Below are 25,516 nucleotides of genomic sequence, written 5' to 3' on the forward strand. Positions count from 1 at the left end.
TGAAAATACTTATGTTCAAAACTTTATTCAAATACTACCCATGTGTACAATTCGAGAACAAGCAGAATAGAAGTAAATGTTTTATTTTTCCAACTAAACTCCAGTGCTACAAGGGCAGTAAAACAATGATACACTGGGGGAGGGGGGTGGGATGCAGCAATAAACATTTGTTAAAAAGACTGATAGAATAAATAAAACTACCAAAAAAATAATAATAAAGGAAATCATATAAACCCATTCTGAAACCCCAAGAAAAGTCCTGAAATACAGAAATGCCCTCCTCCTCCACTATTTCACAGAAGTACTGTCGACTAACTGCTTAATTGTCCTGGGATTACATTCTAAATTATTAATAACTGGTTACAGCTTGGTTGTAGTGCACAATTAAAATCACACTAACTTCATCTGACGTGTCATTCTACAGTTTTATTTACATAACCAGTGAAGGGCATGTTCTAGAATGCCAACTTTAATCCCTTTCAAACATTAATATAAAGAAGCCAAATTGTAATGATACAGCAAAACGAGGCCACTGATATTAACACAAGTAGCAAAGGTCCAGGTGGTAATGACATCACGGAAATTTCCAAAACCAATTGCTGCTGCCTAAGAGTGGTTGCCACTGACGAAAGCTTGAAATAACCTGTATTCACAGATGGGTACTGGCATTGCTGCGTGTCATAGTTGGGACCTTCTGCAACAACTCAACAAGGAACAAGGCAGCTCACAAACGCAAAGGGGTGATTCATGAAACATCTGGAGGAAAAAAGGAGTATTAGTGCAAAGAACGGGGCAAAATTAGATAATGCATTCCTAGCATTACCCCTAGATATTTAAAGGAATCAAAACCTTTTATCAACTTTTAAAATATGAAAACACGGTCACTTCAGTTTGTAGGTCAAAGGTCAAATACTTACAACTAGCAGGCTGTTCTCCATATCGCCGCATTATCTGATCATGCGTAAACTTCACAAATGCATCATATTGTTCTACAAATAAAGGTATGCATCAATTACATGACTTGCAAGATATATAATGTACCTGAAAATATACAGCCACATAAAAGCACCCCAACACCTTCATCCTTTCCATAACCTCGGTAGTAATTGTCAACCGCTCAGATGATTGTTTTCACAGAATACAACATAAAAATTTGAATTTACTAATATTGTAGCTGATCTATATGACTATTTCTTTTCTGGGACCAATAAGGTGAGGTATGGTTTTTTTGTTTGTTTGTTTTTTGTTTTTTTGCTGAAATGTTCTGGTTCATGGGCAACACTGTATCAATGTATAGAAAAAATAATTTCACCAATGTAAAAATAAGGTGGGAATAATTCACGAGTTTCTTGATGTGGCCATTTGAATAAGAATGGACCTCATAGGTTCATATATTTCAATGCTGAGTCGCCAAGGAGTGCAACTCTGAAAGAATTAGGATTAGGAGGTGTAGACTTGTTGGTGTGCATCACTGGGGGTGGGTGTTGACATAGACTATTTGTTTAACTAGGGAAAGATGTGTTACATTTGTTTATGCTGCATTTTTTTTTAATTACGTAAAGACATGTTTTCCCTTGCCTACCCAAGGCACCAGACTGGTCAAATAAAAAGCTGAATGGCCAATAGCTAAGCAGTAGAGAGATGAGAGGGGCTGGAGAATAATAAGAGGAGGCATCTAGGCTCAGGAGGAGGGAGAGGAGGATGAAGGAGAGAGTCCCAGTTAGGCAGCTGCCAGTCAGCCATGGAATGGAACAAACAGAATGAAAGGTGAAAAGCCCAAGACATAACAAAGAGGGAGAGAAACAGGTTAATTTAAGTTATATCAATGAGCTAGCGGGACAACCATAGGATAAAGCTGATCATTCATAACTAATAAGTCTCTGTGTCATGACTTAGGAGCTGATCCAAAACAAAGCCTGCTATGGGCCTTGAAGTTTCATAACTTGGACTTTCTCTTCCCAGGAATCAGGCTGTAGTTCTCAGTTGTTGCTCAAGACCTCTCTGCATGCTGCCACAATGAACTAATCTCTAAAACTGAGCAATCCCCCAATTAAATACTTTCATAAGAGTTGCCCTGGGCATTATGTCTCTTCCCGGCAATAGAGTAAAACACTGGGGTATTCTAAAATAAAGTCATTTATTACCTGCAAGACTATTTTTTTTACCTGCAAGTTTTGTGTTCAGTATTTCTTCATATTCTTCTCGAACTTTCTCTTCTCGTTCTTTCAACAAACGTTCACAGATCATCCCAACCTGCCTTAGAGTAAATAAGGGCTGTTCTTTTTTTAATGGTGAGGATGTTGCAGATGAAGTACCTATGTACAACATGAATAAAACAGCATCCGATTTAGAACCATAACAGAATACCTCCTCAATGAAGATTTCATTTAGACTGACCCATGTCACTTAGACTCTATCAGTTAATGACTCTAGAAAAAGATATGTCATTCAAAGGAAAAGCCTAAGGATGAATGGAGAAAACCTCAAAACATCATTGCAACGATGGAGCCCAATACAAAACTTTCACTCTCCATCCCACTGCTTAGAACATTCAGTGGCTAATTTACAAAATTTGCTATAAAAGAAATATAACTGGCTTAAAGCTTTACTTTAATACTAGAATAACACTATAAAGACACTTATTTTATTGTTAATTGCTTATATTTTAAGGCCATACGGTCTCACAATCAGATTATACCACCACTTCACTATTACTCGTTTTCCAAACTCTTTAAGTTTCCTATTTAAAAAGAATCATGTCTTAAAAAGAAAAATAGAGAATTACTGCTCTTAAAAAAATACCTTTATACACACATACAAGCCTATATGTGTATAAACATATATTGGTGATATTGGTGTGTTTGTGTAGTGATAGGCATCAAACCAGCCTACCACTGTACAGAATTACAGCCCGGATCCTCCTCGCGCCCCCACCCCGTTTTGAGTTGCTGTAGCTGGGCGTTGGTGGCGCACACCTTTAATCCCAGCACTCGGGAGGCAGATACATCTCTGTGAGTTCGAGGCCAGTTCCAGGATAGCCTCCAAAACAATACAAAGAAACACTGTGGGGGGAGTTGCTGTAGGGAAAATTCTGGAGTATAGATGCTTAAAAAAATACATTTGACACTAAGTTTTGAATGGTGACCATAATCCCCTTCATTAATTTAATTCACATAAAATCAGTCAAAACAGAACCAGAGTTATTAAAACTAAAGCAATTTTATCCAAATGTAACTGCAACAGCAGTGTTTGTCAACATCAAATTAGCAAAAATATTCCTTCCGTGTTTTTGTAATGAGAAAATTCTTTTATACTAATTGCTGAACTTTACAAATAGTATACCAATATATCTGTACAAGTTGACTCATGAACAAAGATTCAGAAATGTTCGTTTCTGTGACTTCTCAAAGGAGGGAGCTCTGATCATGATTATTTTTTGAATTGTGTACTTTTTTCATTACAGTTTTTCATTATAGTAACATCTGCTAGGATAGTCTGTAGAGGGAGAAAACCATGTATATTTTATGGCTCCAAGTTCTGAAAGATTATTAATGTAACAACCACTGATAATATCTAATAATGAGATATGGCATAGAAAAAGATTTCCTTAGACACTCATCCTCTTTAAGAATCATTTAAAGTACTTTGATCTCCTAAAACTGCTCTTGGCCTAAAGATCATTTGTGATAATCTGGCTGGTAACTCACAATTATGACAGCTACCCACTACATCTCTGCTGAAGTGCTGCATACACAGGCAAGCTCTCACCTATATTACCAGCTGTTTCCTCATCTTGCTGAGGTGCCTTTATCTGCCTACACTGACTCATCCTAGTTAGACTTCTTAGATCTGTCTCATCAGAATAAAGTATACTAGATTTAGACCACAAATACCAAGGCTAGTTTACCTTACATTGAAATCCCAAAACTTAATTCTAAGAATTAAAACTGACAGTAGAAAAACTTGAAGAGAACCCTATTGGCAACTCTCCAATATTTACTGCTGAAGAATCTCCCTATCAAATTTTGTTTGATTACATCTTTTTTGTGTTTGTGTTTTGCTCTGAATTCTGCCAGGTTTTCTTACCTCTACTAAGGAGAAGAAAGTGCTACCTGGCAGGGCATTTACTAAGATGGCTCTTTTTCAGCTATGTAACTTCAGTATCCTGTTCACTCCAGTCAGCCCTTTCCTATAGTAAAAAAGGTTAACACACACACACACCAACCCCCCCCCCATTTCTTCCAAAGGGCAAATATGGGTTTAAAAAAAAAAAACTGATGCCCAATGTAACAACGACTACATGGACGGACATTTGTATAAAGCTATCAGAAGAATTTTTAAGTCATGTTTTAAATTTATTTTTACATTCCAATCCCAGTTCCTCTCCTCCTGCTCTCCCCACTCACCCCACCTCCCATCTGCTCCATGGAGAGAGTAAGGCCTCCCCTAGGAAGTCTACTAAGTCTGTCCCATCATCTTGTTGAGTCACGGCCAAGGCATCTCCCCAACCCTACACCCCTGTGTCTAGGCTGAGCAAGATATCTCTCCATACAGAAGAATTTTTTAATATAACTGACAGATCAATAATCTAAAATGGCAGTGTTCAGACACCATTATCTAACAAAGCATATAGTGGGACTGGAAAGAGCTCCATAGTTACAGGTTCTGTTTTTCTGCAGAGGACCTGGGTTTGGGTCCCAGGCCCTACATGACAGAGGGCTCATTTCATTATCTTTCAGAGTTCTGACCCCCTTCTGGCCTCTGTGAGCACCAGTCATACAAGTGGTAGAAGTACATACATGCAGACAAAAGTATAAAAATAAATAAAACTGGGTGTTTTTAAAGCATACAGTAACAAACACACTGGTGACTTTTTAATGGAAGTACAAGTTATACTTATGCAGTGCCCGCTTTAGGGTTGCTATATAAAAGTGGCTGTTGGTTGATGGAAATCCAGGTGCTGATTATTTCTTATACTATAAATAGCATAATTTTGTTAATCAAAATAGTATATATATTACATCATTATACTTCCCCATCATTTCTCACATAACATCTTTCACTGAAAGTTTTTTATTACCTGGTGACGCTGGTCCACTGATGAGAAATGCATGTGACTGTGACTCAGAACTACAACCTGGGTCTGTCTGCTGAAAACCAGCTTCTAAATGTCTTCTCTTCTGCATACGCTTATACTCCTGTTTTATGTTGTACAGAATTTGTTCTGAAAGCAAAAGAAGTAAATACTTGGAAAGATTGAAATTTTCACACACATATACAATTTGAAACATCCTGCCCCCGCCCCCAGGAATTTCTTTAAGCTCAATTAACCAGCCCTTTTTCAGAAGCAGTATAGTATAGTATATCCAACCCTCTTCTGGCCTCTTCAGGCACATATTTGTGGCAAATGCCCCCAGACACATATATACACATAAAATGAATTTTTTTAATGATCTATTATTTTTACTTTTATGTACATTGGTATTTTGCCTGCATGTATGTCTGTGTGAAAGTGTCAGATCTCCTGGAACTGGCGTTATAAGCAATTAATTGTGAGCTGCCATATGGGTGCTAGGAACTGAACCCAGGCTCTCTGGAAGAACAGCCAGTGTTCTTCTTAACCACTGAGCCATCTCTCCGGCCCCCATAAAATGAAATCTTAAAAAAAAAATAGCAAAAAGCATATACATACCACCTGCAATCTAGCAATTCAACAACATCAAATCCTGTTGAGCACTAACTAGTAAAAGCTAAACTTAAGCTTTTTACTCAAGACAGTGGTCAGGTAGTCTGACTAAAACACATTTTACTCAGAGCGCATATGTGTGTGTGTGTGTGTGTGTGTGTGTGTGTGTGTGTGTGTGTGTGTGTGTATAACAGGCATTTCCAATAATTAGAAGGGAGACTCTGTAATTCAAGCTTATGCCAGTGAAAAGTGACCACAGATCTAAAATGGCAAAGTATAAGGCAATTAAAATTTCACTATGCATAAAACTGTCCCTGTCATTAATATGAAGTACAATGAAACCTGAAACTATTCCAGCATTAACAAAGAATTATGAATCATGGGGAGAAAAGCCCATGAGAAATAATTATGGTACAACATGGAATCTTTTCAATACATAAGAACCACTGTACTATAATGCAATTATCTTGAACACAGCCACTGAAACAGTTAAAATTATATCCAGCTTATCATTTTTGAGCCAATACGATTCACTATACCAAGATTTCTAATTACAAATAGGGACCATTTGATCTAATCGAAAATGTCTACCTGAGGTTTCTACTTCCCATCACCCACCTCCACACTTTCTCACTAACCCCTTTAGTTCTGTGTGAAACTAAATCCCAAGAAGTTTATTCATCCTAACTGAAAGCAAAAGTAAGCAAAATGAAAGGTAGAAACAAACAGGCAATAAAAAGATGCAGGAAGTGATGCATTAACTTCTATATTCAAGACTTATACACAGTAACAATCCTGTTCAATATTTAATACTGGTGCCTTCCATTTTAATCTTCAGTACTCTTTTCTTTGCCTAAGAAAATACTGAGAATTTAAAACAAAGGATCATTGAGTCTTTTGCCTGCATGTGCTTAACATATGCATGCAGTGCCAGTGGAGGCCAGAAGAGGGCATTTGATCTCTCAGAACTGGTGTTAAGAACAGCTGTGCTTGCTGGGAATAGAATCCAGGTCCCCTGCAAGAGTAGCAGGTACTCTTAACACTGAGTCATTTCTCCAGCCCTTCCCTCTAACTTTAAACATTTTATTTTTTAAAAAAGATTTAATTATTATGTACAGTGTTCTGCCTGCATGTATGTCTGCAGGTCAGAAGAGAGCACCAGATTTCATTACAAATGGTTGTCCTGGAACTCCAAATTTTCCCGCATTAGTCTACCATGTATGTACATTACTTCTATCCAGATATCTGACTCAAGCTCCTACTGCACCTATAAAGTAATAAAGTTGTACTAAAGTCCTCCTATATATCAGTAAAATACTTACCTACTCATTCTGAAGACACTTCTATCCAGTCATTTCTTTATTAAACAAACATAGTTACATATTTTCTCTAAGAACATGTAATATCAACATTGTATTAACACAAAATACATAAAAATAAAAGGTCAAAGCTTCATTTGTGGGGGGGTTCCTTTAGTGCATGCAAAACATGATTATATTCCTAACTAGTTGTATCCCAGTGAGTTATGCCCCTCTGTGTAAACTTTAAACCCTGTATTACTCTTTTACCTTTAAAAACAAAAGTGAAAGCCCCAGCAAAATCTAACTCTAGGCATTTACATTCTAAAATTTAGTAGATATCACTAAGCGATAATAAATGTTGCTTCCTTATAGCTAAGTTTATCGGTAAACCAGCAATATCCTCTTGGGTTTTTCTGTGTAGTCTTGGCTTACCTGGAACTCACTCTGTAGACCAGGCTGGCCTTGAACTCAGAGATCTGCCTACCTCTCTACCTCCCAAGTACTGGGATTAAAGGTGTGTGCCACTACCACTCGGCCCTTTTGGAAAAGTAAGCAAGCTAAGTAAAGGTAAACAGAAACCTTTTTACTGATTATTCAAATCCTAGGCACAACGAACAAGATCACAAATAAAGAGAACAAGGCACAGGAGTTTACAAAAAGAACTAAGGGGCTGGGTGGATCAGTGCTAAGAGCACTTGCCCTGATGTATGAAATGAGTTAGTTCCTAGCATCCAGCTAAAAAAGCATGTGCCTGGAAACCCAGCCCTGGGGACGGAGGCAGGAAGACCCAGTTTCACTGGCCATCCAGCCTAGCTGGGATGAGCTTTCAGTTCAGTGAGAGATCCTGACTCAAGATGACATATTAGAGGGGAGGGACAAGTGGATAGCAAGTAAAAATAACAATAGGGAGAATCCCAAATTGAGAGCCAGGAATGTCAATGTATTTCCAGGGTCTGTAAGCTCTAAAAGTCTAAGATGTACCCAATCCATTAAAGTTTCAAATTTCCTTAACGCATTACTAGATCAAAAGCTAAGGTTCCATGAATAGTTTTCAAAAGTTTTGTGTATGAGACTCTTTAATATGGTGTATACTATTTCTTTCTTTAAAAAGAAAATATTGTGTGAATTTATATACATCTGTGTAAACCACCATACACATATTGGGGTCTGAGGACAATTTGGGAAGACACTCTCCTTCCACTACAGGATCATCAAATTCAGTTCCCCAGACTTGACAGCAAGTGCGCTCACACATTTAGCCATTTGCCAGCCACTATGTCATTTAATTCTCTATGGAGTATCTGAAAAATTAAAGCGAACGTACAACTAGACAAAGAATGAGTAAACAAAGGAATCTTGAAAAGTTTATGATTTATAGAAAGGAACACAAATGACAAAATCTGTTCACAAGTACAGAAAATCTGTAGTAACCATTAAGACTGAACATTAAGAAACTTACAAATAAAATAACATACAATTTTGAATTTTATAGACAGTGTCATGTTTCTATAATTTCAAATATACACAAATGGGTACTGATATAGAGACCCATCTTTGTATAGCAGTTATTTTTCCAGGATCATCAATTTAAAAATTAAAACATTTCTTAATTTCGCCATTAAGAAGAACATGTAAGGCCAGCCTGGCTGATCTACATAGCGAGTCCTCACCATTCAGTGTTATGTAATGAAACCCTGTCTGAAAAATAACTAACTGGGATTCATAACCCCCCAAAACCTCAATTAGCAGGTGGATTCTCTTGCTACTAAATTCTCATTCATATGACATCAACAGGGATGCGTTAATCTGATTGCTTTTTGTTGTGTGCCTCTATTGTAAGTATCTTCTCAAATAGCTAGAAAACTGTGGGGAACTCTTAAACTTTAAAACAAAGCAAAAACAGCAACAGCATTAAGTAGGAGAGACAAAGGGGAAACTGAACCAATCAAAACCCAAGGTGTGCACTACAGAACACATCGTTCCCTCTAGTCTAGAAGCAAGGGGTCCAGCTCACATTCCAACTCACCACAGCCATAAAGGTAAAATAATTTAAGTTACTAAAAGGGTTTTTATAATAAGCTGCTGAAGTATCGTTATCATTGGCCTACCAGTAAAATAACAGAATTTGACCTTGCAGTGGTTACAGCTTTTCTTCCTCGCATAGATGATAGAAATGTTATCTAATGTAAACTTAGAATCTAATTTGGCTTGCAAAGACAGAGGGGACAAGATTTTTTAGAGGGCAGCATAATTAAAGTTGAAATACAAATCCATTTCCTATTCATGTGCTCAAGCACTCTTCCTCGCAAATAAGCTACACAGAAAAATGGTGTCAACATTTGCTCAGTGATGTTTCACACACTAAACATCCTATTTGACTCTAGTACCTTCTTTATTATTTTTTTTTAAATGTTTATATGTGTCTGTCTGTGCATACATGTGTGGGTACCCAGAGATGCCCCTGGAGCTGGAATTACAGGCAGTTGTAAGCTGAATACAATGGTTGCTGGGAACAGAACTCAAGTTCTCTGCAAGAGCAATAAAAACTCTTAACTGATGATCTCTCCAGCCCTGTGTCTTCTTTTTAAAAAACAAATGAGTGTGTGTTCAACATCTGAAAAACTGTCTCTCTGATCTCTAAGGTAATCATCATGTGACTGATGGTAAACAAATACATTTTTCTATAGTGGCTACTATAAAAGAAGAATTAAGACTAACTCTCCACAAGAAAATATTGATTGAAATCTACGGAGTAATCCATGAGATTTAAAAGCCAACAGATTTTGAGCTGGGGGAAAGGGGGACGAAGACAATGGAGTGGCCCTCTTGGAATTCCACCTCATAAGGTGAAGACAACACAGGAGCAAGATGGCTAGATCTGGATTCAACTGAGAGATCCTGTATCAATAACTAAGATTAACAGTGATTGAGGCAAATTCCAGAAGTCAATCTTGAACCTCAGCTAAGACATATGCAAACGTGTATACATATGTACACTTACCATACCCACAGGAAAAAAATAAGGAGATTTCACAAAAATCCTGGCTCCTATTAGTGGGGTAACCATGGGGAAGATCTAACAATAAAAGGCCCAAGTCCCCGTCAAGAGAAATGGTCAGATTAAAGATACAAATTAGTGAGTCATCTGTAAATAGAAATTGAGGTCATGGAACTACTTGGGGAGCTATTAAGTGAGGTGGCCATGACTGAAACCCTATATTTGCCAGGCAATGCTGGCACACACCTTTATTCCCAGCACTTGGGAGGCAGAGGCAGGTGGTTCTCAAGTTCTAGACCAGCCTGGTCTACAGAGTGAGATCCAGGGCAGTCAGGACTGTTTCAAAGAGAAACCCTGTCTCGAGAAAAAAAAAGAAAGAAGAAAATCCTATATATAATGCTAGATGAATACAGAAAGAGCCAAAAGTAGAGAAAACTTAATTAAGCATGGAAATGGGTATCTAAAAGCTCTTCCAAGCTACTTTTGGAGCAGAACCTAGAAGAAAACAAGATTTCAACCGAACCTGAAAACAGCAAAGTCAAAGCAAAGATGCAGTTGAAAGGTCTGTGCGTGGGGGTAGTTAGGAGGACAAGGTCCTTTTGGAAGAGAATTCTTCCTTGACTTTTATTAACTCATTTAATCCACAGGGATATTTATTAAAAAAAAAATGAGACTGGGACAAAGTTGGTAATGTTAGTACTAGGAAACTAAAGAAACTGCCAGTTCTGACCTCGTTTTTTTTCTGTAGAAAGGCAAGATTATTTATTGAAAGGCACAATTGCTAGACAAATTTTAAAAGTCCCATTCAATTCTGTTCTGTACCCAACACTAAAGTGGAAATGCTTTTAGTCCACACAACCCTAGAGGCAGGAACTATCAAGTACACATTTATATAAATGACTTAATGTTCCAGTGTCTTCCTTCTGAAATGTCACAGTCAACACAGATCTGAGCCTGAGGCCCACAGAGTTAATTAAAATCTACCACTCTTCTGTGCTGTATTGCTATATCAAGCCAATATTCCACAAGTACCACAAACACCTAAATAAATCACAATAAAGAAAGCTAATGCTTAAAATCAGAATGCTGATATTTAAAATGAAGAATAATTCCATCTACCTTGAAACAACAACCACTGACTATATGCAAAACAACAAATTGTAAGAAATCTCATGCTGTGATCAGAAATTCACATAAGAGATGGCTCCTGAGTCTCTAAACCACCTCCTGGTAAGATAGGCTTCTATATTCAAGGGAGTATTGATTGCTGTTTAAATAAGGGATTACTATATAAACCACACCACAATGCTAGTCTCCAATAATGCACTATTTCAATACTAAGTCACTGAAGACTGGTACAGTCAACATCAGGTTATCCTGTCTTGGAATAGCAACTATTATCTATACTTCCAATTATATCATTTAGAAAAGTTCTTCCAGGTAATTACATTTCAGCACTGGGTAGTCTCTTAGGGACAGGGACAATAACAGTTGGAAAATTCTATATTTTATTCAATTGCTAAGGCAGTTTACCAATGCTCACAATACTCTTAATTTTTGAAGCAAAGTCTCAATATGCATCTTATGCTGGCCTCAAACTATTCAAGTTATCCTCCTGCCTCAGCTTCCTAAGTGCCACCACACTCAGCACTATCTCATTAAAAAAAAAAAAAAAGCACTGTGGTGTGGCTTTAATAAACCAGCACTCTGGAGACAAAGGCAGTGGCAGTCAGGTCTACATAATGAGTCCCAGGGCAGTCAGAGCTATGTAAAGAGACCCTGCATCGATGGATGGATGGATGAACATAAATGTTTCAGTGAATGATGAATGACAAAAAAAGAAAACAGCTCTCCTAAGCTCATCCCTAATCTATCTTCATTCTTATTTTCTTTAGATGTTAAAGTAGCAACAAAAATGAATACTAAAAAGTCAGTGAACATATAATTTCCGTAGAGTAAGCAAATCTCCGATAATGGTGAATAAGACTTTTTTTTAAAATATGTGGGCTGGAGAGATGGCTCAGTGGTTAAGAGCACTGTCTGCTCTTCCAGGGTTTGAGTTCAATTCCTATTAACCACACGGTGGCTCACAACCATCTGTAATGAGATCTGGTGCCCTCTTCTGACCTGCAGACAGAACAAATAAATCTTAAAAAAAATTGTAATGCTGCCGGTGCATATTTATCATCCAGGAGGAATATGAGGAAACATTAAGAAGTAACACCTTGAGGCCTAGCGGTGGTGGTGCAAACCTTTAATCCCAGCACTAGGGAGGCAGAGGCAGGCAGATTTCTGTGAGTTCAAGGCCAGCCTGGTTCACAAGAGCTAGTTCCAGGACAGCCTCCAGAGCCACAGAGAAACCATCTCCAAAAACAAAAACAAAAACAAACAAAAAAACCTTGGTGCTGGAGAAATGGCTCTTGCAGGACTAAGGTTCCATTCCTAGCACCTACATGATGGCTCACAACCATCCCTAACTCCAGTTCTAGGTGATCTGTCACTCTCTCTCTTCTAACTTGGGGGCATTGCCATGCCTGTGATGCACATTAATAAACACTCATACATATAAATTTTTTAAAAAGGAAGTTACTCAGCCAGAGCTGGTGGCACACGCCTTTAATCCCAGCACTTGGGAGGCAGAGGCAGGCGGATCTCTGTGAGTTCGAGGCCAGCCTGGTCTACAGAATGAGTTCCAGGACAGCCTCCAAAGCCACAGAGAAACCCTGTCTCGAAAAACAAAAAACAAAACAAAACAAAACAAAAACTTTCACTGAATTAGTTACTACAAATCAACTGAATTACACTTTAACTATAGGGTCACACAACAGTTTAAAAAGAACTGATAAAGAATTATGGAGAAAACTGCAATTCTATTGTTTCCCCAACTGTAGCATTTCTAAGAAACCTGGGAAATGGCAACTGAATAACTCAACAAATAAAATTTAATATTTTAAAGCTTTGTAGTAAGACGTTAATTAAGAGGGTACCAATAACTTTGAAGCTATTTTCAAAGTTGGTATCAGTCTCGTGTGACCCACGCTAGACTTAAAACATTCAGGGACCTGTCTTTGGTCATTGATACACGACTATTAATCTCTCAGATAGGGTTGAGGGTTGAGGTATGCTGAGATAAATTGAGTTCTAGGATCAACATACAGAGCAGTCATCTGCAGATAGGCTGAAGTGTTTCCCTTCTCTTTACCTTCTTAAAATTAATAATCTTGTCCAAGGCAAGTAATTCATCAAATTTTCACATATGCACAGAGAAAATTCTGGGGGTTAACAGTACTGAACAGTATTAAGGTCAATAGTACGGGGGGGGGGCACTCTGTTGAACACTAGGGCTTTAAGAATCACAAAATCCTGACTAATTCAGTTACAGGTACTTGAAAATACCCATCTCCAGTGTCCCTATATATCTAGTTTAATGAACCAACTCTCCAACCAAACTACTCTTACTATCATTTCGTACTTTTTGTTTCTTTTCAGATAGTAAAATATAGCTAAAATGGGGCTGGAGAGGTGGCTCAGAGGTTAAGAGCACTGACTGCTCTTCCAGAGGTCCTGAGTTCAATTCCCAGCAACCACATGGTGGCTCACAGCCATCTATAATGAGATCTGGTGCCCTCTTCTGGCTTGCAGACACACATGGAGACAGGATGTTGTATTCATAAATAAATAAATCTAAAAATATAGCTAAACCTAGACACTTCCACTTTATCTATCTTCTCTGCACTTTGATTTATCATGTAAATGCACACTTCCCACAGCACACAAATAAAGGTCAAAGGACAGCTTTTAGGAGTTGTTTTCTTTCCACCGTGTAGACCCCAGTGATCAAATCCAAGGGGCCCCAGGCTTCCAAAAACACTTTCACTGGCTGAACCATCTTGCTAGCGCTGAATGTCTTTATTTTTAACCTTTCAAGCATGATGCTACCTACCCGTTTTCCTGGTCTATCTTAACAGTAAGGAAAACATACCTAAGTAACAAAAGAACAAAGTAATTCAAAGCTGAAGACTGTCTCCGTGGCAACGTTGGCTAGTAGCATCCCTACATGGTTATCTTTTATGTTTCTATACTCAAGAGTTAGGCTTCATTTTTTTCTTCTACCTTAAAGGGGGGGCATCTAAAATGAATACAAATGCCTTGTGCTGTTCTTTAATGGCCCTAAGAGATTTTTCCTTTCTTTTTTACAGTATTGGTGTCAAACTTGGGGAGATTCTTGCTAGACAAGCACTCTATCACTGGGCCAACATGCCAATTCCAACTTAATAGGATTTTTAAATGCATAATTTTTAGGGATATGAAATAACTGGTGATACACACTCCTAAATATTAGGTTTATAATCCATAGTACAAACACCACTATTAAAAGCATAGTGGGAAACTAGAAGTAATTTAGCAGCTGTCTAAATAACCACAAATATTAAAAGACACTTCTGGCTCAATAAAATGACATCTGAAGTGAGACACTGCCTTCTCCAAAAGACATTTGTTTGCCTAGAACCATTTATATTTCCTTTAAGCCAGCTGGTATCTCCATTTGGAGGCATGTATCAATGTCTAGTGAACAATCTATTTCCCATTCACAAGCTGAAGTTTCCATTTTTTAATGGCAAGTTTCCAACAAATACAATGAGTTCTTACAATGGAATTTAACTATTTGTCCAACTCAGTTCCTAAAACAAAACTACAGCAATGGAACCAAGCTACAAACAATGTACACATTAATGCTAACTGGCCAACTCACAAAGAAGTTAATATCTACAGAAGGCCATTCACCAGACCATTGATTCATAGTACAATTACAAAAACACTGTGTCACTTACAATGTTGCATAATATTTTGGTTTTACTGAAACAATTCCTTTAGTGGTGCACACTTTCAATCCCAGCACTAGGGAGGCAGAGGCAAACAAATCTCTGTGAGTTCAAAGCCAGACTGATGTCTACAAAGGGAGTTCCAGGACAGTCTGAGCTGCTACACAGAGAAACCCTGTCTCAAAAAACAAAAACAGACAAACAATCAAAAAACAAGCAAAAACTCCTTTCTTAGGAATGCCAAGACGGATCTTTTGGTTACACAATAATATAGACATTAAAAAAGAATTCAGGTTGCCAAATAAAGACAGCCCCTTAAATGCTGTTGGTCAGGGGGGTGTCCTAGATACAGGCTACTGCCAATGCTATCAGTTGCCCTCTAGAACTTGATGATTAAGACTCTATTGCTGAGGACACCATATACTCTGGTAACAGGACATGGAGCAAGCTAGTACTGACCCAGAAGCTCTTTCCTGTTAGCTAGCTTCCAGTCACAGAAGGTGTTTTGCAGGCTACTATGAAAGAAGTCATCCAACAGCATTACCCAGCTGTCAACTCTGAGCTACAAAAATGATCTATTTGGCATGATGAGCCCATGAATGCAATAATGGCATGAATTGTCACGGGGTAAATGTCCTGCTTTCTGATTGGGCTCATGATTTCAGGTGCTCCAAGCCAGAAACACATGCTTGACACTGTAAATCTGGTCAGCAACCCATGGCTGGAGTGTTCATAGGCTCCAGGGGTGAGTGAGCCTACTATTATTTTGTTAAATGGACATGGTATCAAACTGCCCTATAAATTTGTATCTTTGTACCTATAGATAAATGTAGCTCTCAGACCTCAGAGAAGTTTCTTTGTATACTATACAGTTTACACAGAAATTTACAGCTGCTCAAAGTGAAGAGCTCAGCTACAAAGGATTCCTATTACATCTCCTCCCACCAACACTCGGGGATCATCTTGGAAAGGCAGCAAAAACAAAGGGCCAGATGTCAGGGAAGACCAAAATGAAACTGTGTCTTTTTGACATGACAGAACTGAATTACAGCAACAGTTGTCACAGGTCCAAGACCTGCATAAGATCAAGCCAGTCAACATTTATACCCAAGACTCCTCCCTTAGCTGGGGACCTATTAACTGTTGATGGACAGTCAATTTTCTTTAAGCTCTCAGTAAATCAGCCATGCTCCAATGGATGACCCCAAATCCATGAGTATAGATAGGCAACACAAAGTGGGACTTGACAAGTTATTGGGGGGGGGCATGAAATGGGAAGCAGGGAAGAAAGTAGGGGTGGATCTGGGAAGTTATGTGTTTGATCAAAATACACTTAATATATGTATGCATTAAATTCTCAAAGTACTTGGAAAAAATACATCCTTAAAATCTTTAAGGCAGGGCAGCACCCACCCTTTAATCCCAGCACTTGGGAGGCTGAAGCAGGCAGAACACTGAATTCCAGTCAAGCCAGGGCTATGTGATGAGTCCATTTCAAACACAAACACACATACACACTCCCTCTAATTTAAAAAAAAATTAAGTCACTTTTCCACCAACTTCCCAGGATAAGTATTTGATGCTCTCATTTTCCCAAATTCATTTAGATACTTCCCTCTCCCTACCTCCCCCCACTCCCCAACCCACCCATCCTCACTATTCTTTTACACACTATGAAGTATTCTAAGCATCACTCAATTATAATAATAGACCAGAGGGCACAAACTTTGGGGGGAGGGGTCATGTAAAAGACCAGACAATAATTATGAATCAAAATATTCTCTTCACAACCTTACCAAGATAACCTGTAGTGAACATTAAACTTTAAAGGAGGGCAGACACAACTGTAACAACTGTTTTTCAGGGCACTGACATTTAAATTCCTTTGATTTCTCAATATCATGAAATAATCATTTTTATTCTTTTTCAGCCATTTTAAAATGTTAAAAAAAAAAATCTTTATCTCCCAGACAGTACAAACACACTTGGCCATAGTTTGTCAAACCTACCTAAAGCACAGTTCTGAATCAGTAAGTACACAAAAAAAACCATGTTTGAGATATGTATAAAAAGAGGCCAGATTAAGGCTGAAGAGATGGTTCAGTTGGTAAGAACACTGGCTGGTCTTCCAGAGGTCCTGAGTTCAATTCCCAGCAACCACATGGTGGCTCAAAACCATCCGTAATGAGATCTGATGCCCTCTTCTGGTCTGCAGGGATACATACAGACAGAAGACTGTATATATAATAAAAAAATAAATTTAAAGGGGGGGGCAAGAAAGGAAGCCACTGTTAATTAACATAGTAACAGTTTCAAGTTTTGAGGCTAAGAAAATAAACAAGAACCCTTCAACTTGCCCTTTTCTCTAGTATTAAGTTGCAAGTTTGAAAAACATTGACTTAAATAAGTGTAGTCATCAAATCAGTTTGAAAAACATTGACTTAAATAAGTGTAGTCATCAAATCAAAGTTTGGAATCACCTTCTTGGAAGGCCTAAAATAGCAGTCAGGTTTAAAACAGGGCCCAAGTTCCTGAAGCTACTAGTGAGCCATGGTGGAGCTTCAACAGCACTGTCAGAGGTAACATGAGGCGTCCTTCTAAGAGAACAAGATAACGACACACTGCTTCACTAAAGAGACTCAACCACACCTTTTCAGTGCCATTAAAAATAGTGAATGTGTACATTTTAGCAAATGGAAACTCCAGCAATCTTCCCTCATTGTTCAAGTAAATCTTCTACACTAATATTCAAGCTAATTGACATACCCATTTACTATTTAGCAAACTCTATAAACATCAATTAGGATGTCATTTTAGGTTTCAGGATGTGATCAAATTCTTTTTTTTTTTTTTTTTTTTTTTTGGTTTTTTTCGAGACAGGGTTTCTCTGTGGCTTTGGAGGCTGTCCTGGAACTCGCTTGGTAGTCCAGGCTGGTCTCGAACTCACAGAGATCCGCCTGCCTCTGCCTCCCGAGTGCTGGGATTAAAGGCGTGCGCCACCAACGCCCGGCTGATCAAATTCTATCAGCTGGCTTAAAGACTAGTAATAATTCTCATCATTTTACCATTGTACTCCACCTAACTGAAAGTTGAGATAACAAGGAGGCAGGTTTATTAACCACTGCTCCAAATACAGCAATGACATCACAAATTTGAGGGATCATTACTGTTTCTGAACAAGTTCCCTTTAAGTAAAGGAAGGTGTGATAGCTCCCTGCTGTTTTATGTCTTCCAAGATTTTTTTAATTGCATAGGGATATACTGTAACTCACAAACCTAGCACTACCTCCAATGAAATTTACTGCTGGTTACAGCTATTTTGAAATGGCCTCATTAGTAGTTAGGGCACCATTTCAATGCTCAGAGACAGATAACATTTCATTAAAGACAACTAAAATGTCTGCCCCAAAGAATTCATTCCTCACTTTTTTCAGTAATGTCTGAGCCAGTGATTCTCAACCTTCCCAATGCTGCAACCTTTTAATGCAGCTCCTCAAGCTGTGATGACCCAACCATCAAATTATTTCGCTGACACTTCACAACTGTAATTTTGCTACTGTTGGTAATCATTATGTAAACACCTGACATACCAACCCCATTGGGGTCTCAACCAACATGTTGAGTACCTGAACTAAACAAATTAACCATGAATGCCTTAATACATACAGAAGGGGAGAGGACAGTTTAGGTACCATTAAATATAATTCTTGGCATTTCTATGAAAACTGACTGCAACTCCTAAAACAACGCTTAAAAGTCCTAAGTTATATCAAATATTTAATAGCAAGAATAGGTAACTGAGGTCTCACCATGGATTTGGGTATGGATATTTAAAATGTGACATTAAGAAAAAAACCCCACTTTATACAGTCAATTGCCTATGGAAGTTACCAAATACAGAAATATATAGTTTCTGTCTTTTTAAACGAGTTACTGAGAAAAAAATTTAATTAAGCTAATCAAAGCTTTAAGGATGATCGCACCAAGGGGGGCACACACTCATCTCTGTCTCACTCTCTGGCACTAACTCACAAATCTTTGTGTTCACACACAAAAGAAATAGATTTACACTTCGAGTCCACAAAAGTCTGCCCTAAGACTGTGCCGGGGGCACACAAAGATTTCAAAGTGCAGAGCGGAGGTGGTGGGGGAATCCCTGGGTACACAAGTAATGTACGAAAGCACCCAAAGGTACATCCGGCAGTCGCTTTCAGAATGTTTCAAGTCTGAAGTCCACTGGAATCTCGATTTATTCGTTACTCTCGAGGCTAGGGTGTTTTTTCGTTGGGCTATCTGAAGCATTTACAAATAAATTAGTCAGTCCCAATTTGAAGCACAAGTTCCTTTTCATTAAAAGTTCAAGATTTCTTAAGGACTAGACGCATAGCAAGATCGCATTACAGTACTCGGGAAGAACATTTGCTTTGTTGTTGACCCTGCTAGGGAAACAGGTCTTGACTCAGCCAAAGTGGCGTTCTTGTGGGTGATTAATGACAGGCCTACAACTCGCCCCAGTGACATCCATCCCCCTCCAAGCCCCACCCCTTCTATACCAAAACCAGCCAAGTCTAAAATGGAGGAGGGGCTGCCTTCTCGCCTCAAACCACTCAGTCAGTGAGTTAATAGCTGCAACCAATCGATTCAGCCCAGGAGACCGGGAGATTCGGGTGAAATGTGACCCTCCTCTCGCCAGACTTATCCATATCATCCTGTCTGATCACTTCCGCTGGCTCGCTACATAAGGAAACCATTCCAGCGATCCTGCACCCCCTCCCTCCAATGATCCTCCTCACAATGAGCCACCCCACAATGCCGGCCAACACCGCCCGCACCCACCCAACCCGCCGCCAGCGCCCCCGCCGCCCCCAGGGCCCTTCCCTTTGTGTCCGCACCCCAGCGCCCCGCCGCAGCCCAGCCGGGCAGCCCCGGGGCCGAGGCCCACCTGTGGTGAGGCGAGAGGAGACGTCGCCGAAGGGGGACGGCTCCATCCGGAGATACTTCTGCGGGGAGGCGGCCGCGGCCGAGGCGGCGGCGGCGGCGGTGGCGGCCGCAGGGGAGGCGGTGGCCGACGCCGGCGCCGACAAAGGCGCGCACCGCCTCCGCTTCGGGGACGCGGGGCTCAGCAGAGGGTCGAAATCCAGAGTCCTTTTCAGAGTGGCTCCGCACGCCATGGCGGCGGGCAGCCGAGGCCCGGCTCGGGCGGGCGGGGCCGGCGAGGACCGGGGCAAGCGGGCCTCCGAGGTGCCCGGCGGGTGTGGGGCCGGGGAGAGCCGAGCCGCCGCAGGAGGTCAGGTGGGCGAGGCGCGAGGGTCGCGCCGCCGGCGCGGGGCCGCTCCCGAGAAGCCGGGCCGCCCCCGCCGTGCGCTCGGGCGGAGCGCGCCGAGGCTGCCGAGCGGAGACCGGCTCCCTTCGGAAGTGGACCCGGCCAGGGGCGCGACCCAAACGCGATCTCCGACGGGCCGGTGAGGGCAGGAGCGCGCGGGCGGCGGCGGCGGCGGGGGCGGCGCGAGGAAGCTGGGAGGCGGCCGCGGCCGCAGAGCGCTGGGCAGTGCACTCGACCCGCTCCCTCTCCACACAGCAACTCGGCCACCCGCCGCCGGCCCCAATATGGCGTCAATAACAACGCCGCCGATTCAAATCCTGCGGCTCCAGGGCGCCTGCGCGCGGGGGGCGGGGCCCGCCCGAGTGCATTCTGGGATTTGTGGGCTTTCGCGCACGGCCGGGGTCGGCCTGGAAGGCGGTTACCCGGCGGTCAGAGAAACTACGACACCCGTCATTCAAGGCGCGCGGTCCCCAGTTCCGGGTTGAAATTTAAATACCCCCTCACAAGTGAGAGCGTGAAAAAGATGTAAGGAAGAGAGAGGCAGAGAGAAAGGAGAACCTCTGAGACGGTGGGAAAGAGGAAGCGGACCCGTAGGAAAAGCTAGCTAAGCAACTTAGAGACTAACTTAAACGGGAAATAGCAAAGAGCCAACCTAATAGCGCGAAGAGAGATTACTTTAGATATCAAAAGCGCCCCGAACCAAATCTGTCACATGGAGGAGATAGGAAATAATGAAAAACACCAATTTGGGACCGTGAGACAGAACAACAGTAATGTCAGAGTGCAGGATCTTTGAAGTCTGTGCTTTGCGCTTCCCAGCTAGCTGCTTGTTTCTGCAAAGCTGGAAATAGCAGCGTTTGAACGAAGCACAGAGCAAACTTATTCAGAGCAGGAAGCATTGACACCAGGAATTATTTGTTGCTTTAGGAAGGTGGGACGGAGTCTGGGGAAAGGCAAGCAAATGCCTAGGGTGCAGAACCCATTTTGTAAGCAAAGGGAGGAAATGTTTCTAAAATGTATATGTTTAATCAATTATCCAAAATAAGGATCAAATGCAGCATTCATGAAGTAATTTATATCGATACTTTATATCTTCTGCCTATGGATGCTAGCTCTACAATGTAACTTGACTACCTTATCAAGTGATTATAAATGTTAACTATGTCTAATGTCCACTTATTTCTGCTGTTTACTCAGAAATCAACATGTAGTCACTATACTTTTTTTGGACAGTAATCCAATATATCCATTTGTTCCAAATTGTTCAGCACCACCAACGCCCAGCAAAAGATAAGTTTTTGAGGAATATTTTTATTTATTGTGTGTGTGTGTGTGTGTGTGTGTGTGTGTGTGTGATAAGGTCTGCTGTATCAGGCTGTCCTCAAATTCACTCTGTTGCCAAAGATGACCTTGAACTTCTAAACTTCCTGACTCTACCTCCTGAGAACGAAGATGAAGATTCCAGGCATGTGCCATCATACTCCGTTTAGGAACTGTCACTAAGCTATATGCTCTGCTTGACAGAATGTTTTTTCCAATAAGATTTGACCATAGGTAACATGGAAGTAACAAGGGATGAGGGGGCAGATTGAGGTTGTGTGGAAGAGGGTAAGGGAATAAAATTTTGTGACATGAAAGGGAAACTGCCAGGGGTATAAATAATGCCTGGAGGGAATAACAAACACAAAAAGTTAAATCAGGTCACATGAATCTAAATATATGGTACAATTAAAGATTCCTGTGACCTACACTGCCAGGCTTGCTCTGGTTGTGAGCACAGGAAAGTTTTAAAGGCTTGTCATATGTAGGACAGTTTTGTCACTGTATAGCAATTATCCTCTGAGATGCATAATCTCCCAAGTCTGAGCAGAAATCACACTGCCTTTATCAAGATCCTGATCCTTGCTTGGTATTGGACTTTTTCATTCATTCATTCATTCATTCTTCCTTCCTTCCTTCCTCCCTCCCTTTCTTGTTTGTTTGTTTTCTTCTTTGCTTATGTTACACACAAGGGTGTCAGATCCCAGGGAATGGACAGACAGTTTGAGCTACCATGTGGGTGTTGGGAATTGAACCTGGATCCCCTGTAACAGCAGGTGGTGCTCTTAGCCATTAAGCCATATCTCCAACCCCAGTATTAGACTTTCTAACAACTCCAGATATAGTCTTTGGAATCTGATTCTGACAAGGCATTCTTTAATTAAAGTCAGTAAAGTAGACATGGATGATAATACAAAAATCTAATCATTTGGAGCCTCAAGATCCTCTTCTTACCATAAATCATTTTCAAACAATTTTCTAACGTCAAATAAAAATAGTAAAAATATATGCAAATAAAGAAGGAGTAGAGAAATGTTTGCTAACTTTTCATGCTGTTTGCTTAATTATAAGTGTAGCATCAGGAACAGCAATTCTAATTCAGAAGCCACTTGAAATCTGTATTCAGAGCAAGCATTGCCTAGGATAGAAAAAACTAATCGTTGTGAAAATGAGTGCAGTTAGGGAAGAACAGGCATTGTAACTCCTTCATCAAGGGTTTTCTGGTTGTGGGGGCCTCTTCTGAGCTCTGCATTTGGAATATAGAGTATTCTGTGTCACAGATATGATGACTAATTTTCATTTTCATTGTTGGAATGTGGTAATTATTTTAGTTGATTGAATAGATTATAAAATAATTAGAAATAAGGTGCTAGGACAGTTCCAATACATCTGTAAGTTGAAAATGTAAGTCAAAACTCTATTAATAATTACTACCCTAATCCAGAAGCTAGTCAACAGTGTAGAATGGGAATCATTTGTTTTCTCTCCTGATCATATGGCTGACTAAAAAGATTGTATCAGAGAAAATATTTTTTTTCTTTTCGAGACAGAGTTTCGCTGTGGCTTTGGAGGCTGTCCTGGAACTAGCTCTTGTAGAACAGGCTGGTCCTCAAACTCACAGAAATCCGCCTGCCTCTGCCTCCCAAGTGCTGGTATTAAAGGAGTGGGCCACCAACGCCCAGCTCAGAGAAAAGATTTAAAAAATAAAATTTCTACAGAATGTGTAACACTTTTCCCCTACCACCCCAAAATCAAAACTGCATATGTTGAACCATCTGCTTCTGCCAATAATTTCCAAAAGTCACCTAGTGCACTCCCCACCTGGAGGCAAAATTTTCTGTCGAGCCAGATCAGTGTCTGCCTGACCCCTAAAAATGTTCAAGAACACACACACACACACACACACACACACACACACAGAAATAAGCTGTGATTTACTTAGCCAAAGGGACTCTTAAGCCACCAGATAGTCTCTGGGAAGTCAAACTAAGATTTTTTTAAAAAATTTGTTTTGGTTTTTCAAGACAGAGTTTCTCTGTGTTGCCTTGGCTGTCCTGGAACTCGCTCTGTAGGTCAGGCTGGCCTTGAACTCAGAGATCTCTGCCTGACTCTGCCTCCCAAGTGCTGGGATTAAAGGCGTGCCCCACCACCCAACTCCAACTAAGATTTTTATGAAGAACTTATCTAAAACTTTGCGTTCTTTTGTCCAACATGTATCTGCAAACATCTTTCCCCTTATTCGGAAACTATTTACTCTTTACTTTAGAAGTCCAGAAATATTTTGTATTTGCCACCTGAAACAGGTAACAGAATCAAATATAACACACATGCTACAACAAGAATACAAGTCCTGGGTACCAAAAAAAAAAAAAAAAGAGAGAGAGACTGCAAAAGTAGTTGCAGTTTCAAGAAGCACAGTGGCCTTGAACCATCTGCCTGTTAGGACACTTAGTCCTGCCACAACTCAATTGCACTGGAAACCTTGCAAGAGTATAACAGCACCACCCTACAATGGCAGAGTGGCCAGGTTTCAGAAATAATAAGGTACCCAGTTAGATTTGAACCTCAAACAAGGAATGATTTGTTTACACTACAAATGTGACAAAATACTGTGTCTAGCTGAAAGTCATATTTTACTGAATGTCTTGTCATTTATCTGTCAGCCCTAGATAAAGATCAAAGATGGTAAACCCCCTAAGTCACCAAGTAACGCATAAACTAGGTTTCTTGCTCAATTGAAGAGGTATATAAAAATATACTAGAAAGCATCCCATCCATACTATTTAATTCAAAAATAAAATTTCAGTTGTTTGGAAATTTGCACAAAATAGTGTGGGCCATGAACATTCTGTTAACAGCCAAGGACCAGGCATAAAAATCAGTAAAAGACTTGTTTGACAAAGCTCCATAAACCACTTCACTCCCGTCCCCTGAAAATTATTCCTAGCCCCACTGGAACTTGCGGTTTTAGAACACATTCACACCTGCTGCCGATGTCACTTCCATTTGCTCACTGAAATCCAAACCTGAGTTAGCACTGGACTTACTGTCTGCAGCCAGTTCTCTTGACCTCTTGTGCCTTTGGTCCTGTAATTCCATGATGCCCCTTGAGACTTGTCAAGACTGTGAGATGAACCTTTCACTGTAATGTTCCAGGCTTCCTTCCTCGAGCATGAGCCTAAGGGCTGCCCAGGCGTGTGCTGTGTTTACCCTTTTCCCCAGGGGCAGCTGTTCAACATAGTCACTGAAAAGATTGGTCACTTCTTACCTGGGTGTTGGTGGTGCACGCCTTTAATCCCAGCACTTGGGAGGCAGAGGCAGGCGGATCTCTGTGAGTTAGAGATCAGCCTGGTCTACCAGAGCTAGTTTCAGGACAGCCTCCAAAGCCACAGAGAAACCATCTTGAAAAACCAAAAACAAGAAGAAAGGTCACTTCTGGCCTTTAGAGTCTGTGTTAAGGCTAAGGCTTTATGGTTTACCCAAGAAATAATAGATTGCCTCTGAAACTTGGGTCCCAGATTTTTCTTTTTCTCTAGCAAGCAAATATTTACCAGCTACCATACTCCAATTATGAAAGCTTCCTTTTTTATTTTTTGAGATAGGGTTTCTGTGGCTTTGGAGGTTGTCCTGGAACTAGCTCTTGTAGACCAGGTTGGTCTCGAACTCACAGAGATCCTCCTGCCTCTGCCTCTTGAGTGCTGGGATTAAAGGAGTGCACCACTACCACCCGGCACTTCCTGTTTTTTTGTTTGTTTGTTTTTTGTTTTGATAATTCACAGTTGTCAATCTCAAACTTAAAATACTTTTTGAAAAAAAGCCACATTAATTGAAGAGTATCAGCCGGTTCAACTTGATGATTCTCTGGAATGATGACTGTCAGGAATATGGTCTGACTTCTAGCCCCTAAAATCCACCCTGCCTTTGGAGCTCAAAAGATTTTCCCAATCAGATTAATTAAATACTGTCTTAGTAGCTTATTTGGGGACATTAAATGTGACTTGAAAGTTGAGATGAGGGCACACCCAAACATTTTTTTTTAATGGAGAATAATCTTTGTTTAAACTG

The 25,516-nt window shown here is 40.4% G+C and overlaps 1 protein-coding gene across 1 annotated transcript; it reads right to left on the bottom strand.

Annotated features, from left to right (window-relative positions):
- Window positions 1–67: 67 nt before the first annotated feature.
- Window positions 68–20,080, bottom strand: Akirin2 (akirin 2). Its single transcript, XM_005080831.4, has 5 exons — window positions 19,751–20,080; window positions 5,081–5,224; window positions 2,166–2,315; window positions 918–989; window positions 68–756 (listed from the first exon to the last, which is right to left on the bottom strand). Exons 1-5 carry the CDS (start codon window positions 19,977–19,979, stop codon window positions 746–748), a joined length of 606 nt encoding a protein of 201 aa, XP_005080888.1. The 5' UTR covers window positions 19,980–20,080; the 3' UTR covers window positions 68–745.
- Window positions 20,081–25,516: the final 5,436 nt, after the last annotated feature.

Source organism: Mesocricetus auratus, unplaced genomic scaffold (genome assembly GCF_017639785.1).
Source record: "Mesocricetus auratus isolate SY011 unplaced genomic scaffold, BCM_Maur_2.0 Super-Scaffold_6730, whole genome shotgun sequence".
NCBI lineage: Eukaryota > Metazoa > Chordata > Mammalia > Rodentia > Cricetidae > Mesocricetus > Mesocricetus auratus.

What these genes read in the sequence shown, in the direction of transcription:
- Akirin2 (XM_005080831.4), bottom strand. Translation starts at nt 19,979, where the DNA reads ATGGCGTGCGGAGCCACTCTGAAAAGGACTCTGGATTTCGACCCTCTG. An exon ending in CTCCTCTCGCCTCACCACAG is followed by an intron (nt 5,225 to 19,750) that starts GTGGGCCTCGGC and finishes TTTTGCTTTCAG; the next exon opens with AACAAATTCTGTACAACATA. An exon ending in CAGTGGACCAGCGTCACCAG is followed by an intron (nt 2,316 to 5,080) that starts GTAATAAAAAAC and finishes TGTTGTACATAG; the next exon opens with GTACTTCATCTGCAACATCC.